The sequence below is a fragment of the Micromys minutus genome (assembly GCF_963924665.1).
Source record: "Micromys minutus genome assembly, chromosome: 8".
Taxonomy (NCBI): Eukaryota; Metazoa; Chordata; class Mammalia; order Rodentia; family Muridae; genus Micromys; species Micromys minutus.
The window spans coordinates 49,767,396-49,787,552 of NC_137977.1; the positions used below are offsets into that span (position 1 = coordinate 49,767,396).

Sequence of the window (20,157 nt, forward strand, 5' to 3'; positions counted from 1 at the left end):
CAAGTGTCATCTTCTGCAGCTGAGGCAGCAGGGCTGAGACCACAGGCTGACTTCCAAGGAGTCTCTGGATGGGTCTTCACTGTGCCGACCTCTGACACTGTCCTCATTTTCATGAGAACTCATTCACTGTCTGTATAGGCTCACAATCTGAAAGTGTGACCCTACTCGGTAAACAACACACTTCCCAGGCTTCTCTGATGGGACTTTGGCTGACCCTAAAAGCTCAGTGAATTCTTAAAGGACAGAAACAGCTTTTTCTTAAGAACCTCTTTACTTCAGGAACCTAGGCAGTGGGCTTTCTCTTGCAATACTGTGTCAGAGCAGAGCGGGTTTCCTCCACTCCACACATGGAAATTGATACTTTCCTTAGTATAACGATTATCCACCCCAAAGACACAAGATGGGCAAAAACGGCAGAAAAGGGACATAGTTCTCATGGATCTCCTCAGGATTCCTCCTCAGGATTTCTGGTGGGACCTTCCAAAGTGCAAGTTTCAGATCCGTTCTAGAAGCTCAACAGCAATAAGTATGCAGCTCCTTAAGACAAAGTTTTGCAGCTTGGAGTAAATGGGTTACAGAGAAGGCATCAGAACTCAGTGATTTATCACTTTGTTTCATTATCCTGACCTATATAGATGCTTTCTTTCCTTTACTCTAGAATTTGTGAAAACTATTGGGGACCCCAGAGACATTAAGTCTGTAGCTCAGGGTAGCTGCTCCTTGCTTAATTGAAGTCCTTGGAAGAGGAATAAGCCCTGCAGATCCAGATGCTAAGAAAGAATGTCCCCATCATTCTCTGGGACACTGGCGGCAAGAACAAAACTACCACTGGTCTTGTTCGTACTTTGGTGTTTTCAGCCCATGACACCACAGTGAGGGGAGGGTTCACTAAGTGGTTGGGGAGAGTCCCAGAAGGCAAGGGCGGAGTCTCTAGCAGAAACAGCGAAGGTCAGACTTACATCCAGGGCATCCTGTGTTTCTTGCTTTGTAGGATTCATCCGATGGAGCCGTTCATAGATCACGGTGTCAGCACCTTTACAGTACAGCCTGATACTACCTTCTGGGGTTCTCACTGGTAGCAAGGAAAGGAGAGGAAGCAACAAAGTTAGGTTTCATTTCTTATTAAAAAAATAAACCACACATTTGTCACATGAATTGAAGTGCTGCTCTCAGCAAACTTGGCAGGCTGCCACTTTTATTGAATGTAGCAGTGAGACAGATATGAGAATATCCATTCCAGGCCAGTTCAGTTTTCTGTATCCTTTTAACAATGAATTACAGTCTCCGTACTATGTGCAATGTTTTGTGAAAGCTAACATCTTCCATAGGATTTTCTTAGTCCACACTAACAAACAGGAATCTTTCTTACTTGTCCTTGAGCTCATACCGTTTATTGCCTTTGACAGGTTCCTGTGACCACTTCCTCATAGTGCTCAATTTGTACAATAATATAATCTCAGAATATGCCCCACTGCTAACTAGATTTTTGGTTCTTTGAAGTAGGTTCCAGCCATGATCACCAGTCCATGATCAGTTAGACATCTAGAGAGCCTGAGTGAACTCTAACTCCACACATTAAAGTCTGGCATCACAGTGGGAAAGGTCATGGACACATCTTTATCCAAGCAATGGTTACATCACTGTCCACAAGGTAAAGCACCAGGTGTCTTTGGAGGATGACACTTCGAGAAGGGCACAGTATGAGTAAGTAATCTTTATGCCAACGAGTGACCAGGATTGAGAGACAGTAGACAAATCCCAAATAAGGTATACTCTACTGTAAACCCAACCTTTGCTTTTTTGGAAATACCAATATGTGAAAGATCCAAGAAAGGACAAGGGACTGGTCTTTATTCAGAATCATGATTCTGTAATTCACTAATTGGTGTCTGAGCCCCAAACCCAAATACCATTTTGGAGGGTTCCTGCTAAGATTTGAAAACGCCTGTTAGCCAGTACTATAGAGTGCAGGGGATAATGCTGTACCAATGCACGGTTCTAATTCTGACCACTCACGTACATCTATGGTTCTGGTTGGAAAGGAATATCTGTGGTGTTTGGGAAAAGGAGGATTGGAAAGTAATTTACCTTCAAATAGTTCAGAAGATACCTGGTAGACACCTGTATCTATTATCAAAATGACAAACTGTAGATAATGCTAACAACTGATATTAAAGAATATACCACAGTACCACCATACCTTGTAATTTCCTGTAGGTTGGAAATGACTTCAAACCAACCAGAAAAAGACATTAAAATCTAGAATGAGGCCCTCATCTCTACCTGGTGGGCTGTTAAGAGCCTAGACTGGAGGTAAGATTGGGACTCATGGGCACAGCCCTTCCTGCTGAGGCCTCCCTTTCCTGGCCTCGAGCGGCTGACAGTAAAGCAAAGTAGGTCGGGCCATCACCGCCCTTGTCACTGCAGACTCAGCAGCCTGATACCTAGAGAGCTCAACAATCCTCGCAGGATTCAGGAAGGCCGTGGCTGTCCTTGTGAGAAGCGGCAGAGTGAAGAACGGAGGGGGAAAAACATTTTCAGGAAATCTGGACACTTTCAGAAGTTAGTTGTCCATTCACTGCAATGGACACAAGGCACATAGAGCGCAAGGATTTACACAGACCGAGGTAGAGACCCACCGATGATAGACATCCGCTTCCGGTCGCTGTTGAAGTCCAGTAGGGCAAGCACACTGTAGGTCCTTTCTGTGCCCAGTTCGCTGACTGTGATGGTGTTCTGCGTCCTGGCGAGAAAGGCAAAGCCGAAGTTCCGGGCGGCGTTAACCAGGGCGCCTTCGTCAGGAGAGGCTGCCTGGTAGTTGATCTGACCTGAGGAGGGAAACAGGAGAAAGTCTCATTGCTGTGGGACTGAGCTTGCGGGCCATGCCTGAGCTCCTGCTGAGCGTCCTCTACAGGGTCTAGCACACTGCGGAGAAAACAAGTCAGTGCCTCTGAAGTGTTATCCAGAATCAAAATGTCCTAAGCTTTAACCCTCCGTCCAAATGGAAAGAGGCAATAGAATTTATAAATAAAACTGCTTAAAAATGGGTGGGGTGTAGGTGTGTCAGGGGGTGTGAAGGGAGTCTCAGAATTCCACTAACTAGAAGAGACTGGTAATAGTTTGTCAGCCCCTCAGGCCTTGTCAGTATGCCTCTGCTCCTACCACACTGGGTGGGTACTTACAACCTGATTGTTTTCTTATCCATAATTATTATTTTAGTGAATATAAATCTGTTATTCTCGTCTCTCATGGGCATTTGGTTTATATTCAAAATTTCTGGCTCTTAAAAATAAAAATGCAGTAATCACTGACTATGCATGTAGATGATGATGTGTATGTGTGTATGTGTATGTATGTGTGTGTATGTATGTGTGTGTATGTATGTGTGTGTATGTGTGTATGTATGTATATGTGTGTGTATATGTGTGTATGTGTGTGTATTTGTGTGTCTATGTGTGTGTATTTGTGTATGTGTGTGTATGTGTGTGTGTGTGTGTCTCACTGTATTCTGCAAGCTGGCCTTCAGCTCATGCCATCCTCTTTCCTCAGCCTCCAGAACAGCTGGGTCTACAGATGCCACTGTCCCTGATTGCACCAGGACCAACCGCTTCCCAATTAGTGATTAAAGATGGCACCACAGGCTGTTTTTCTGTCTGTCCATCCGGAAAGCCACGCGCAGAGTCATGGGAGTGCTTGCCCACGTGCAGCTCTCTGCAAAGGCACAAGTGCTGGTGCCCAGTGTGCCTGGTGCTTTGGGGGCATCAGGGGGAACGAAGTGTCTTCTTCAATAGTTTACCTCAGCTGGCACGTGAATATCTTCCAAAATACCAACAGAGAACGGAAACAAAATAACAAATGGTCTCAAAGTCTCTACGGGTTAGGCAATCCTAAAGGCAACCCAAACCCCCATATTTGATTATTAAAGGAAAAATGTTCCAGCTGTGGCATCACAGACTTGGAAGAACATTTGAGACCTGATCCAACTCTCGGTTTTATACCTGCAGGAGAAATGTGGAAAGCCAAGTATTCTTCTGAAGAAAACTTGCTCTAATTGCTCTCCTAGAGGCATCTTGAAAGCTTTTCTTGACAGACCTACCTACGGATTAGGATGCTGTCACAATAAAAACAAAGATGCAGGGCTGGAGAGATGGCTCCAGACACTTCTTGCTCTTATAGAGCGCCTGAGTTCAGATCCCAGCACCCTCATCAGGTGACTCACAACTGTCATACCAACTGTGGAGAACCTAGCGCCCCCTTCTGGCCACTGTGGGAACTTAGTTTACATTCTCTTCTGCCCCCACCCCGACCTCTTTCAAATAAAAATCAAATACAGAAATCTAGCCCTTCACCACGTCTAATTGTTTACAAGATGCCTCCTATATCCATGACTTTCTCATTGTTTCACAAGCATCTCACCCCAGCCTAACCCATCCCCCACCAATCCTGACCCCAGAGTTTCCATAATATCATACCCAAGGGTGCTCAAGGCCCCTATGGAAACTCGATGGGCACCGATTAAATAGCATAAAGTGGGACGGGCTCTGTGACCTTTTGGACTTAGCCCTCATGCAGTCTCTGTGGGAACAGAAGCCTCCATGGCCTCAGGTTCCCACCCCAGTGACGCCCATTCACTGTCTTCCAGGCATTCAGCAAGCACTAACCTAGGTGTTAGTTTGAAGGGACATTTTAGATTTAACAGTAGGTCCTGACCAATAATCAAGAAGAGATTATTACCAGGGATGTATGTAGCTCAAAGGTAGAACACTTGTCTGGCCTATGCTAGGCTTGGCCCTCTACAATGAGGAGAAAGAAGGAAAAATCGAACAACACCCCCACCCCCAGAACCAGAGACAGAATAACTGGTGTTTTTCTGCTTAGTAGATGGGTCCTTAGAAAGGAGATGCTTTGGCTTGGGAAGAGAGAAGTGGAACCTGGTGCTTTATTTAAAGAGGGCTCCCCAACTTGGTTTAAAACTGAACCAGTTCATAAGGAACAAGAGCCAAGAGCAAGCCTAGCCAGAAGCTCACAGAGAAACGGGAATCTTAGAGCTACAAAGAACCGAACTCTGGGCCCAATCACACAAGCTTTGCAGAGGGTAGCGAATACTCTGTGAGAACATGGTCCCATGGTGATGACACCAAGAGGCTGAGCCCAGTCATGTGGCACAAAATGTCTGACCTACAGAACTGTGTGGTAAGAAACAGATACACACACACACACACACACACACACACACACACACACACACACACACACATATATATGGATGTATACAGAATGTTTGCTGAGAAAGTCAAATATTTGGGGCCACACATATGAAAATGCCTCTTCCTCTTCAGACAATGATAAATTTAAAAGGGCAGTCTCTATTATCCCGTGGTGCTAGGAATCAAACCCAAGGCCTGATTCATGTCAAGCCAGTACTCTCTCACTGGGCTATCTTCCTGTCCTCCATGATCCTCAGAAAAGAGAGACACAAGAAGGTGGCCAAAGAGATGGTCATATGGTGAAGAACTGTACTGAACTGACCCCTGCAGGATGACCCCAGGAAAGCCCCAGCGATTCCTACATCTGAATCTGTTTTGCACAAAGCACCCATGGTCTCAATGAACTCTCCATGGTCTTCTGTGGATCAAAACTCAGGTTCCTGTCTAACACTCTGCATCTCAAAATATGACTTGTTCTGGTTCTCAGGAGCTTTTTACTTGTCCCTTGCTGGGCAAAAGTTTCTTGCTATATACAGCCTGCACCTCAGCCGACAGTGGGACACAGAGTTTCAGGATTGTGCTGGAAGGAACCTTGAATGTCCACTCTTCTTACAGCATGTTGAGGAAAAAATGGTGGCCAGATAGTGACTAAACCGGGACTGCTTTGTCTCTGGCACCCAGCACAAGACTCTGTCTTTCAGTGAGGAAAAGAAAACAGACTCTACAACTAACATACATTTGTCGAAGGGGTGCAACTAACCCCCAAATTATCACTGTGCATTCGAAGAGGAATTCTACCGATGAATCAAGACCTGAGAGAACAAGGGTGCTTAAAATGATCTAACTTTACATTTGTTAAAAAAGTCAGACTTGCTTGGCTAGCCTGAACCCCAGCTTTGACAGTTTTTTTTTCTCTGTTATTTCTCCCTGTTATTCCCCAACACCTCCCATGGGAACTGTGCCGCTTTGCTTAACGGAACTATTTGTTTCATCCTCGGCGAATGGATTTCTTTGAAATTTGCTGAGGGATGGTTTTACACATATGCCTTCTCGGGAGTGTTTCATATCACAGCATATGAGTTGGGGCTCCACTGGAGCTCCCTAGGGACTGAAGTAAAGAGAGAATGGGATGGAATGGGAGAGTGAAGGACAGGCAGACTGGAGCCACACCAACAGCATCGCCTTCACTCTTCCCACAATGCATTTGTCTATCTAGGGAATGAGAGAGTTTATGTCCATGTGCGATAAATAACTAGTTCTCATTGACCACCGGACTGATTTCCTCCGACAAAGCTGGCCAGAACTGCATTTAAAGAATTCTGCAACAGAACCTAAATTCTTTGCTGTTTGCTCACAAATTCTCCTTCATTTTGCTCCATCAAATGGGAAAGCCACCTTTCAAAAGGCCCAGGCTCCATTTAGCTGATCTAATGTGAGTTACGAAAATTTTAATCTTTTTTTTTATTTTACTTTTTTATTATTTATTTAATTTTCATTAGATAAATTAAGAAATATGTCTTAAATGTTTATTTTACGTTTTATATTAAAATTATCTTTAATTTTTAAAATAGAATATCAAATTAAAATAAATTAAATACAATTTAAATGGGTAATTTTTTAATATATGAGTATATAACATATATTTGGCTATAATATGTATAACTTATAAATTTTAATCTTGAGAACAAAACTTGAAAGAAACTTGTAGAAAGTAATGCTCAAATTTAACGTTCACACATGATATAGATAAGACCTGATGATACATTCCCAATGAGCATTTGTGCACTGGGCAAGAAATAAAAAAGCCCCTTAGGTTATCTTATTCAATGGCAAACTGTTTAAAAAGTGTATTATTAATTAGTGTTAGTGTATTACTATGTGTGCACAAATGTGTGTGTGTGTTGTGTATGGGGATAGCACACATATGAGGCATATGGAGGTCAGAGAACAAGTTGAGACAGATGGTTCCCTTCTACTCTGTGGGTCGAGGATCAAACCCAGGTTGTCAGGCTTTGCAGCAGGGACCTTTACCTGCTGAGCCATCTCACCAGGCCACCGACCGCACCAAGCATATCTTTTATCAGAATTTTGCTTACAAAGCGAAAACCCACTCAGAGTATAATTAAGTTTAAGTCATCAACTTTGAGAAGTAGGGCGTCTTTCTGGAGCTGCAAGGAGCATTTGACTAGCGCACAAACACTTTGGAAGCCCAGTCCCACCCCATGATGAAATGAAATAGAGTAATTTAAAAAGATCAGTAGCTGGCCGTTTTATGCGTTTCACGTTTTGATACTCCTGCACATTCAGTGTCAGGGCTCCCAACTGGCCACCGCTTGAGTGTGTATGACAGACGTGGCATTTGTTACACGTATGCTGTATAAGACGGGTCACCTGCCAACTCCCAAACCGGCCTTTGGAGAAACACTCACCATTAGTTCTATCCACCATGACGGTGTGGCAAATTGAAAGCAAAAAGAAGAACTGCCGGACCTCGGGCTCTTTCCCCGACTGGATTTGCTCAATAAGATAATGGTCATAAAATGCAAGCTTTCCATCCGCAAATGTATTCCAGCTAAAGTCCACTAGCTGAAAGAGACGGAGAAGGAAATTAATAAAAGATATATGTATTTGGGCCAGCAAGATGGTTTGTGGGGCAAAAGCACTTGCTGCGGAGACTGAGCCCGAGTCTGATGCTGATTCCTGGCATGCACACAGCAGAAGGAGAGAATCAACTTTGCCAAGTTGTTCTCCAACTTCCACATATGGTGCCTATAAGCCAGAAAGAATCATTCGCAGCTACCCCCAGCTCTTAACACTTTTGGAGGGACCAACATCTGGATTCCAGTCTCTAGGACTGTGGGAAGAAAAAGTTTCTGCTGCCTTTTGCCCCAGTCTGAAGAAGTTCATCCCAGCAGCCTGGGGGAAAGAAACAATCAAACAGCTGCTTTACCAGGGCTACTCACCTCTATTTTGCTGTGGCTGTGTTGAGAAGCATCTCGATGATCTCCTAAGAAACAAACAGGACAAAACAAATTGACTAGGTGTGTGTAGGGCCTGCTGCCTAGATTGGCAAACACAGTTGCAGCGTCTGACGCTACCCTTGGTTTTGAGTGGTTCTGGGCTAAATAGTCATTTTTTTATGAGTTGGAAAAAATGACACATTAGAAGAATATTAGATGCAGGCATTGATAGATCATTTCTATAAGTCAAGCATTTGATAGGCTGATGTAGAATCACCATGAATCAAGGCTAGTCTGGATTCTGGGGTGAAATCCTGTCTTAAAAACTAGCTAAAGGGCTGGAGAGATGGCTCAGTGGTTAAGAGCACTGACTGCTCTTCCAGAGGTCCTGAGTTCAATTCCCAGCAACCACATGGTGGCTCACAACCATCTGTGATGAGATTCTACACCCTCTTTCGGTGTGTCTGAAGATAGCTACAGTGTATTCATATAAATATAATAAATTTTAAAAACTAGCTAAGTAAATACATAAAGAGTTCTAAGAATGAAGAATGTGGCAGAAACCACTATGTGGCCCTCAAAGGCTAAAGTATTTGCTATCTGCCTCTTCACAGGGAAAGGTGGTCACATACTGACCAGAGTTGTTTCAAATACAGGTATTGGTCCCACTATACTCCTCTGGGAGCAGAATAGAGTCCTTTGACATGCTTTAGTCTTACATCACCATGTGACAAATTCCCCAACCCCATAGTGTCTCACCTTCCTTGGTCATGGGGAAACTCATACATACTGTTTTTTTTTTTTTCAAAAGGGGAAAAATATGCACATGTGAATTACTTGAAAAAAAGTCAAAACATTAAAAATTTGTATTTTAAGGCAATTTTAACTTTAATACTGTCTATGTGTGTGAAGAATGCTTCAGAAAGTAGGATGAAAATCAACTATAAACAATTGTAATTAACCATTTCCTACTGTACAGCTTGGCCATACTCAGTGTGTTTACCTTGTGCAATCACCACTAGGTTGTTTTTATCTTGATAACTGAACTCTAACATTATACACTAACTTTCTATTGCCCTACTGAAACCTTGGCAACCAGTACTCATCTTTGTCCCTGTGACTTTGATCATTCTAAATGAAATCACACAGCATCTACTTTTGTGAGTGTGTATCGCTTAGCACAATGCCCCAAGGACTCACTTTTTTTGTAGTACATTTCATTCATTTCTCCATCCATTGACAGATACCTGGGTTCCTACACATTGCCAAATGTGAACAAGGCTGCTGTGAACATGGGTAAACATATATCTCCTTGTGTAATCATAATGTTAGTGTGCACTGTGAGAAGGTTGTCCTTATATTATTCAAATGCCGATTTCTCTGCAGCCAGATCTAGTCATTGTAATGTTTATGCTAAGAATCCCCAGGTGTCAATGTTGTGTGTAAACATGGTTCTCATGTTTTCTCTGATTTGTCTATGAAAGCTGATCAGCCAATGACTGAACAGAGCAGAGAATAGAAACAAACTTCCTATCCCAGACAGGAGAGAGGAAGAGAGGAGACACCATGGAACATACCTGGAGCAGAGAGAGCCAAACCAATACTAAAATGCAAGTATAGGGGAAGTTTGGCTGGACGGTAGCCAGATTTGTTTAGAGAAACAGAATAGATTAGCAACTGCTCAGTTTTTGTGCAGTAAAGCTTAGTAAATAAATTGTATTGTGTCTGTCTCATTTATTTGGGAGCTAGCTTCGAATCCATGACCCTCTACCAATTGAGCAAGTCAGGCTACAGAAAAACAAATTTCTTTTAAAATTTCACTAACATCCTTGGTTCCTTGTTTTCAAATTTTTTGAACACAAATTATTCCTAGATGCAGAATTGAGAGACCATGTGGCAATTCAGTTTTTTGATTTTTTTTTTTGAAGGGTGTTTATTTCTAATTGTTGATCTCTCTCTCTCTCTCTCTCTCTCTCTCTCTCTCTCTCTCTCTCTCTTTCTCTCTCTCTCTGTGTGTATGTGTGTATATGTGTGTGTGTGTGTGTGTCTGTCTGTCTGTCTGTCCCCAACAGTGCCCAAGTTTCTTTGGCAGTTGGACTCCACACAGGGAGGGCACTGACAGCCATGGGAAGGTAGTCTCTGCTCCAGAAAGCTTCCAGGGAATGTTGCTTTTACCTCTGTACAACAGCTAACCACTCCTGTTATTTTAGACCCAAAACATAACTGAGCCCAGTAACTGAATGTGTATCTCTGGAGTGACTTTGCAGAAAGACAATAACCCAAGCTTCACGTGCACTTACGATATGCTCTGACTCGCCCGCTCATAACCGTCACTCACCATAGATGTTCCCGTTGATGCAGCACTTTTTGAAGGTCATGATATTTTGTGTGAGAGTCCCCGTCTTATCAGAGAAGATGTAATGAATCTGCCCTAGCTGCTCATTTAGTGTGGTGGTCCTCGCCTTTGCAGGAGTGTCCTTCTCAGCATAGTACATCTGTAGGTCCCAGTTGATGAAATGACTCTGTCCCAGACGGATCACCTCCACACTAGGATGGAAGAGGGCTTCAGTGGTGAGCAGAGAGGGGATGGGCAGGGAGTGGATTCTGCTCTCTGTGAGCAATTGGGAATGAATTTGCTTATCTACCGCTTTAGTTTGAAAGTTTGTGTTCACTCCTGTGGTGGTCAATTGTTCTTTTAAATTAAGATTTATTTTGGGCTGGAGAGATGGCTCAGTGCTTAAGAGCACTGACTTCCAGAAATACTGATTTCAAATCCCAGCAAACATATAGTAGCTCACAACTGTCTGTAATGAGATCTGATGCTCTCTTCTGGTGTGTCTGAAGACAGCTATATATAATAAATGAATAAATCTTTTTTTAAAAGCACAGATGTTTTAAAAAGCTTTATTTTATTTAATTATGTGTATGTGTTTTATTTAAGTGTGTGTGTGTGTGTGTGTGTGTGTGTCTTTGTTTGGGTATGTGCATGGGAGAGCAGATGCTCACAAGAACAGAGGTGTTGTACCTTCTAGGAGCTGACATTACAGGAGTCTGTGAGTTACTCAACTGGGATGCTGGGAATCACACTTGGTTCCTCTGCAAGAGTATAAGTGCTTTTGACTGCTAGGATATCCTCCAGCCCTGAAGTTAACCATGATCCATCACTGGAAAGGATTTTATAATTCCCTCGGAGACACACCTTTTCTTGTGGCCATGAGAGCATTTCTAAGAGAAGTTTACCTGAGGTAGGAAGGCCCCATAGGGTAACCTGGGGTCCCCAGACTGAATCAAAAGGAAAAAGTGAACTGGGTCAGTATCTGGCTATCTCCTGATTGTGGATAGAATGTGACCAGCTACCTCACACTCCCGCCACTATGCTTTCTGCAGCATGATAGACTAAACCCTCAAATCATGAACCCAAATCAATCAATCAATCAATCAATCAGTCAGTCAGCCAGTCAATTCTTCCTTCAGTCTTCTTTTAACAGACATATTGCTATACCAATGGGGTAAGTGGCTAATATTACCCACCCCCAGTCCAAATAGTAAAACCTCACCATGAGCACAACAGTACTGAGAGGTGGGGCTTTTCTTTGTCTGAAGGGCAAAGAGCTCACAAATGACATTAGTGACTGCATTAAAGAAGCCGGAAGGAGCTTGTTTGCCTCTTTTGCCAGGAAGAAGAGATCATCTGTGACACAAGGATGGCTTCTCACCACTTACCAAGAATGTTGCCCTTGATCACTGACCCTCCAACCCCCTGAACTATGAAAGTCACCCATCCTGGGATCCCCTGACCAAAAACATAGCACACTTCAGGCTCAGTGACACTAGAATAGAGCCACAGAGACAATCACCCACTCTTTCTCCCATTGCCCCTCTGGGATGGCCAAGTTCACCTGTACAAAGTGAACGATGGTCCCCTAGACAATATACCACCATGTGTCAACTGAACAGAGCCTTTTAGCAACTAGCGCCTTAGTGGCTTAGTAGCTTAGCACACTGTGGACAAAGTATATTCACTTCCTAAATTCTTAGAAGTCATTGAAAGTCCAAAAGGAGGCATCCTAAGAGGATCGTGTTTCTCTTAAAACTTAGCTGTTAGGAAGAAGACTGTTTATATACCCAGCAACTGCTAAGTGGGCAGTGGATATCTGTCTGCGTAACAAGTTCTATGGGTGGACATAACTCGTTCCTTTCTGAAGGGAAGACCTACTTGGTGCTGAATACAGCAAACAGAGCAGCTGAAATCCCCGACTTGAACATCAACAACAAAAAACAACCCAGCAAATATGACTTGCAGAGGCTGCACATTCTCTGCAGAAAATGAAAGCAGGCAGGAGAGAGAGAGACAGGTAGGAAAGGGAAGTGTCCATTTAGCTAAGGGGAGACGGAGGACACAGGGACAAGGTAATGCCTAAGGCGAGGTCTGAAGGAAATGAAAGAGTGCTTGAAATCAGGGGTAGTAATATGTGCCTGTAGTCCCAGCACCGGGGTGGCAGAGGCAGGAGGGTTGCTATAAATTCAAGGCCAGCCTGTTTTGAACCAAGAACTCCAGGCCAGGAGTATTAAGAAAGGCTCTGTTATAACAAACAGACAACAAACAAACAAACAAACAGGGTTGGGGAAATGACTCATTGGTCAAGTGAGCTTGGGAACCCATACAGTGATTGCTCTAAGCCTGTGATCCAGCACCGGGAGGTGGGCTCAGAAGGCTCGCCAGTGCTTACCCGCCAGTCAGTCTGGCCAAGCTTCTGAGAGTTGCAGGTCAGTAAGGGATCTGGTCTTCGAAAGAACATTGATGCTCATGCATCTGCATTGGAAGGTCAGGGGTCAACCCCAGAGGTCTTCCTCTATTGCTCCCTATCTTATATTTTGAGGTAGTGTCCCTCGCTGAACCTGGAGCCCACCATTTTGGAAAGACTTGCTGGCCTCAAGGATCTGCCCGTCTCTGTGCACCCTCCCGCCATTCCTCTCCCGGAAGCACTGGGGTCACAGACGCACACCAGCATATTCAGCTCTTATGTGGGTGCTGGGGATCCAAACTCTTCTTTCTGCTTGTGTAATGAGGACTCTGCTTACTGAGCCTTCTCCTTAGCACCGCCATGCCATCGTGGTTTCTTGGAGAGTGGCTACTGGAGAGACGGCAGCTCCAGTGTTTACTTCCCACTCAGAGGATATCAGCAATGACGTATATGTTAAGAATCAAATAAAATAGAAGAAATCAAAATAAATTCACATGTAATAAGGTTTAAATTAAGTAAAAGACTCTTTTTTTAAAAAAATGATTTATTTATTTATCTTGTGTGTGTGAGTACACTGTCACTTTCTCTTCAGACACGTAAGAAGAGGGCATAAGATTCCACTAAGCCACTGGAATCAAACTCAGGACCTCTGGAAGAGTAGTCAGTGCTTCTAACCACTGAGCCATCTCTCCAGCTGCAAGCGAAAGCTTCTAGTGATAGATGAGTGTGAGGTACTAGGTGCCTCAGGCTGTCATTCATTGGTGTAATGACTGACTGGTTATTTTATGTCTACAATGCAACCTGTCCGTCAACGGTCTCAAATCCAACTGGTCAATAATTGTGAACTTTGATATGAGAGGAAAAAGGAGGAGAAAAAAGAAGATTATAAGACAGAAAGCTGTGACCTTGACCTTTGGTTGAGCTTGAGATGGGCACTGCACAGAGAAACAGTGTTTAGAGAGGCTGAAGGGATGCAGGAGACACCTTTCGTACCAGGAGGTAGTGGCAGGAAGCAGGAACCTGGCAGGCCAGCAAAGTCAAAGCAACACTAATAAAGAAGGTTCTATTAAGAGCACAGAGGGGCTCTGGAAGAGGAAGACTTTTTCCATGGCATTCTGAATCTCTACCTTCTCTCAGAATCTTTTTGAACCCTGTGCTTTGGAACCGACTGAGAAGGACTCACCAAGCAAATGACTGTCACCTTTGACCATGGGACGTCACTGGTCTTATCTGCCCAAAGGACAAGATAGAAAATGCCTGGCACAGGGTAGATATTCAAAGTTCATGCCCTTCCCCTACCTCACCCTCAATTGCAAGATGGAACTGATTTTCTTTTTCCTTTGGACCTTCAAAATGATTATTGCTAAACATGAAGATGCCCCACTGGGAAAAGATATGACACTTTTGCCATAAAGCAAGAGACTAAGAAGAGGCCCAGCTTACCTGACATAGAGAGAGATAGGCACCATGGTGTTCAATACAATGATGTAGCCCCAGAAATTCAGGAAGCCCCGGTAGGACGGTGTGGCATTGTCTCCATCATAGAGGTACCAGGAATAATTGCCAACTTGAGCTTCCCAATATGCGTGGCCAATGGCAAGGCCGGCAGAGACCAGGATGAGAACCACAATGATCTAAAAGACATATATTGGAAAGCAGAGTTTCTAACACCATACATTTCACAGATTCTAATAACATTATTTAGCATTTTATTACATATGGCCTTTCAGTGGTTTATAAAAGTATTACATTTAGAAGGAAACAGGACTGAAGAGATGCTTTGAAAATCTATAAGGTTGTGGTGGATTGCTTTTCATTTATAAGGCTAGGTTTTCTTCTCAAAATAATATCCTAAAAGAAGAGTTGATGTCTCATATTCAATCCTGAAAGTCATTTATATGTCAGGACAGCCTTTCAGCTATTATTATGTTGAACAGTAACATATTGTTTATGTACTCCACCTTAGCATGAAGCGACTTCAAAGAGTACTAGATTGAGAGGTTTATAAAAAGTACTAGATGCAAGATGTTTTGTTTCTTTTATTTTATCCTTTTCTTTTTTCTTGTTCTTTTATTTTTCTCTTCCTTCTTTCCTCCCTCCCTCCAATCCTTCCTTCCCTTCTCTTCCCCTTCCTTCCTTCCTTTCTTTTTTTTCTTTCTTTCGGAGAAAGGTTCTCAGCCTGTGTGCCCCTTGAGCCCCCTATACACTAGCGGACAACTTCAGTGATTCTGATCTACCTGCCTCCATCTTCTGGGTGTTGGGAATAAAGGCATGTATGCTACATTCTGTTTATGAGACAGAGGGGGTTCATCCACGCTAGACCAGTTCCTTACAGATTGAGCTCTATTGCTAGTCCTGTTCTGTTTGCTGGGTAACGCAGGCAGGCTTTGAACTTTCAATCCTGTCTTAGTTGCCAAATGTTGTGAATATAGGGATGGGCCCCGTATCCACCCCTACCACCTTGAAAGGCAAGGAAAGAATGACCCATATTTGGGTAATTATTTATACAGATTTAATGTTATAGGAGTTGTGTGACATCGTAAATGCATTGGTTTGAATGACAAAATGGCCCCTATAGGCTCATGTATTTGAACATTTGGTTCCTGGTTGGTGGTGCTGATTGAGAAGCCAGTGAAATTTTTAAGAGGTGGAGCCTTGCTGGAGGAAGAATAGCATTAAGGGTGGGTCTTGGTTTTATAGCTTGGCTCCACTTCCTGTTCCCTGTGGCTGGATCTTGGCTGCCAGGCCCATCTTAAACTTCTTTGGCTAGGTGATGTCTTAATAAGTGACAGATTCTATTCACTGGGAACTGTGAACCAAATAAATAAATAAATAAATAAATAAATAAATAAATAAATAAATAAATAAAATAAAAACTTTAATCCTTCCCCTCCAAGTTGTTCTTGGTCATGGTATAGTATCACAGCAACAGAAAGGTAACTAATACACTGGATAAGATTGTCTAAGGTACAATAGATACCACGTTGTGGAGTTAGGAAGCATCTATTTACGGGACAAAAATTCAAGCCAGCCTAGGCTATATCGCAAGACCCTGTCTCAACTGCCACCCCCTAACTTTCCTAGGAACATTTATATAGCCATAGGAGGAATTTCCAGGGAAACAGAGTTCTAAATATGGGCTCTCCAAGTACCTTCTTGAAATGAAAGGGACCAGAGGAGAGACAGTGATCTGAGTGTTTGCATTGTGATGGTTACAATGACATTAGAGACAAATATTCCAAGTCCAAGAAACGTTTTCATAAAACTGGGGTTGTGTACTCAGATTACTTTATTGCTTTAATGTGGCTATAAGCATGCACATACTTGAACAAATTGTAACTATGCAATCTGAAGAGTCCATGCATTCAGGTTGAAGTGGATATTTGAAAAGCAATTCTCCTTAGGAAGTTGGATTGCTTAGATTCAGATCCCAGAGCATACAGAATAGAGTTAATACCATGGTCCATTAATACCATCTCCCTTGACTGACACATGGAAAGTTAGGTTTAGGGAGAGTTTCCCAGCATCTTATTTCTGATTCTCCTGTAATAGCCTATTGAATGCTGTGACCCTTTAATACAGCTCTTCATGTTATGGTGACCCCTAACAATAAAGTTATTTTCATTGCTATTTCATAACTGATTTTCACTATTGCAATAAGCCGTGATGTAAATATCCCATATTCGACCCCTGTGAAAGGGTGGTTTGACCCCCTTAAAGGGATCTCCACCCACAGGTTGAGAACAACTGTCCTAGAAGAATAGCTCGCTGTACCTGTTTGGGCAAATGACACCTTTATGCATTTTTACAGTAAATCTGGAATTTGGAGTATGGCAGGCAAGTGAAGCCTATGCACCCTGCTCCCAACTAAGAGTCTCTAAGGGACTCTGCTGCAGACAACAGGGAATGAATAGAGCCACAAATTGCTGCTGCTGCAACTGAGTGCCTATTTGGTGTGACTCCAAATAAAACCAACCTCCTCTAGATGTGCCTGGTGAGCCTTCTGCTTATTTTGTAATCTTAACACCAAACCCAGTGAATCTTCCTAATCTTGAGCATGGGTATGGCTTTGAAGACTCTCAAGACACCTTATGGCTAACCTTAAAATATATAGTGTGATGGTTTGAATATGCTTAGCCCAGGGAGTGGCACTATTAGAAGGTGTGGCCTTGTTGAAGGAAGTATGTCACTCTGGGTGTGGGCTTGGAGACACTCTTCCTAGCTGCCTGAGCTTCCTTAGAATGAAGACGTAGAACTCTCAGCTCCTCCTGCACCACGCCTGCCTGGATGCTGCCATGCTCCTGCCTTGATACTGGACTGAACATCTAAACCTGTAAGCCTGTTCCAATTAAATGCTGTCTTTTATAAAACTTGCATTGGTCATGGTGTCTGTTTCCAGCAATAAAACCCTAAGACAGAAGTTGGTACCAGAAGTGAGGTATTGCTGTGATTGGCCTAACCATGCTTTTGTTTGGAAGCATGTGGATTTGGGGACTTGGGACTTTGGATTTGGAAAGCTGTGGAAGGCTTTAACTAGGGCTTAATGGGCTATCCTATTAAGAATATGGACCCTCTAAACCTATAAGCCAGCCTCAATTACAAGACTTGCCTTGGTCATGGTATCTATTCACAGCAATAAAACCCTAAGACATATAGATACACTTGTATTTATGATAAGTACCCCCATGGAATGCTAACTGCAACAAAGCCCACTCTGTAGTTCCTAGACCTTTAACAAATCCTGGCAAGAGGGGAAACATTTTAAAGAGAACTATTTGTGCCCCCTCCCTTTGGCTATCAATCTATCAAAATGATGGTCCCCTAGGAACTGAAAATCTCCCAGGAATCTAATGCTGGTTGAAGAGAAAGGCTTAAACCTAGTGCCAGCCAGAGGATTGAAACTGGAACTCAGAAATGATGGGCCAGTGATGGCTGGGATCCCAACCCAATCAGGATGTCTCTCTTCCCTACCCTCCTTCCCTTCTAGTTGAGCTGAATCCTCATTCATGCCAGGACTCTGATGATGCTGTTTCTCTTCCCAGTGTGGCCACACTGAAGAAACCTCCTTTCTCTGTTTTTAATTAGTACTTGCTTGTTTCATTGACCTAATAAGCTTGGGTAGCCAAGGCCATCTTATTGAGAATGCCCGGGTTCAGGCTCTGACCATGACAACTCCAGTAACCTCAGTGTAACATTCCTGGTTTTAAAGTAGTCAATAATCAATCATGAAAACACTCAGGAACAGCCTCCGAACTTTCTCCAATGGGGCTTTCTTGTTTGAAGTGTGGAATTTCCCAGAAAAGGCTTGGGAGTCCCTTTACATTCATCCCATTAGGCTTGGGGTACCTAGGCCTCTTTGTACTCCATATGAAGATGTAAGATTTCCTTGCATTAGGAAAACACATTGAAACTAGAGCAAAAGATAGCAGTCATCTCTCCCATCTAGCAGAGTTAAAAAAAAAAAAATACCGTGTACACCATGTAGTTCATCAAATAATCAATCTTAGTTCTTTTAAATCTGGTTTTCCCACTATTCTTCATTATCTTTGTGTCAGCACCTAGAAATGGAAAATTCCATGTGATCAGTAGTTGGATAATTCAGTTAATAAGCACATCAATAAAAATCACAGAAAAGCTTTTCCCACCACTAATTCATGACAAACACTCCTTCCTGGTCTGGCTATCCAGTCTCAGTTGGCTCTGGTGTTTCAGTCCCTCTGCCTTGGTGTCCCGAGCAGGGAATAAAGAGCCTGGACCACTATGCTCAGATCTTTCTGTAAATTGTAAGAACTCAAAGCGGGAAGTACCTGCAAAAATGACCAAGCCATGGCAGACATCGGTGTTCCGAATCACACAGCCACGTAACAGGATTTTATCAGCATCCAAAGGGAAACTTTGGTTCCTCCAAAACAGTGTTCCTGTGAACTTGTCTAACCGATTGTTTGGTTCTTCACATTCGATGAAACCTTTTTCAAAAGGTAGAATTCACATTAGTCAAATCTCTGGCTTAAGCCACGGAGACCGAAGAAAACAGAACTGAAAACCAAGTAAGGTAGTTCTGTACAAACCATCAAATGTTGCCAAGTTATCTTCCATTTGGAGATATTGGTCTGTGATTTCCAGGGCCATTTTGAACTTCAAATTGGTTTCTCTACAGAGAGGAGGAGGCAGGGAAAATGAAAGGAAGCACATTTTGGAGCTCAAAAGACCACCACCACCACCAACAACAAAAAGATCCCACAGAGAAACATTCTGCCTATCTGGGTATCTGGGGATGATTGGAGTTTCATCATTGTTCTATTTCCCATCTACCTGTGAGTTTAGATGGGCCAATCTGATGCTCGAGGAAGATTATTAACCTGAGATGGGCCACACCCTTTCGCTTCGTGCCATGTGCCAGTTCTTGCCCCCGACCTGGTCCACAGCATGCTGAGACTCAACAGTATGCAAAGCAGTGCAGACAACCTGCTTAGCACCTTCTGTCGGTATACTTTCTAGAGCAGACAGCTGGATGTGTTTCAAAGAAGGCAACTCTAGTTAGGAAAGGAGGTGGTAAGTCTATTTAGGCTGCACCAACCACAGCCCAAAGGAAAGCAGGTGGGAGTGTTCCATGGGAGTGCTCCATGGCGGTTCTAGCTCTCCATAAAGCCATGGGTCCATAGCTGGGGTATGAGAAACAGGGGCCACCGGGAGCAGAGCCATGACTGTCCCTTCTTATGTGACCTTTGCCAGGGTACTCCACCTCCCTGGGCCTCAGCTTCCTCGTGTGATAATAATTACATGGTTGCTAAAATGCCCTCATGTGGTTAAAGACTCAATAAATCCACTGAAAATGGCTAAAAAAGAAATGCAGCATTTTATTCTAAAAATGATGAGAGGATTTGAAATTTTCTGTTAGCAAAGAACCTAGTCTCATCTCTGAATATATAATAGTATCCAAGGTCACTGCTCAGAAATTTACAAGGAACTCAGGTCGTGGTCTTAATGGGAGGTGGGAACAGCTCTATTTTATAGGGAAAGGGAGCCAGTCCACTGGGGACATGTCAGACTGCAGCCGAGGCAAAGGACAACTCATGGGGCTTCCTACCCAGAATAGACAGTGCATGCTCCCTCCCAGGTCACCTTTGGGACTGGTCCACCCGAGACACACTCACCCATCAAGCTCAGCCGTTTCCACGTAGCAGAGGCTATTAGGCTCTGAGCTGGACAATAGCAGGAGGTCAGCCTGTCAAAAACAAAAGACAC

General features: G+C 43.3%; 1 protein-coding gene across 2 annotated transcripts in view; it reads right to left on the minus strand.

Annotated features, from left to right (window-relative positions):
* ATP8B1 (ATPase phospholipid transporting 8B1) overlaps positions 1–20,157 on the minus strand; it is a 102,172-nt gene that overhangs the window by 23,250 nt on the left and 58,765 nt on the right. For both annotated transcript variants that reach the window (XM_080920395.1, XM_080920396.1), the window contains exons 8-17: positions 20,067–20,137; positions 18,981–19,063; positions 18,720–18,878; positions 18,382–18,470; positions 14,356–14,546; positions 10,506–10,714; positions 8,171–8,214; positions 7,637–7,793; positions 2,640–2,828; positions 960–1,072 (exon numbers count right to left, since the gene is read on the minus strand). In XM_080920395.1, coding sequence (XP_080776521.1) covers positions 960–1,072; positions 2,640–2,828; positions 7,637–7,793; positions 8,171–8,214; positions 10,506–10,714; positions 14,356–14,546; positions 18,382–18,470; positions 18,720–18,878; positions 18,981–19,063; positions 20,067–20,137 — 1,305 coding nt within the window. The remainder of the gene's footprint in view (positions 1–959; positions 1,073–2,639; positions 2,829–7,636; positions 7,794–8,170; positions 8,215–10,505; positions 10,715–14,355; positions 14,547–18,381; positions 18,471–18,719; positions 18,879–18,980; positions 19,064–20,066; positions 20,138–20,157) is intronic.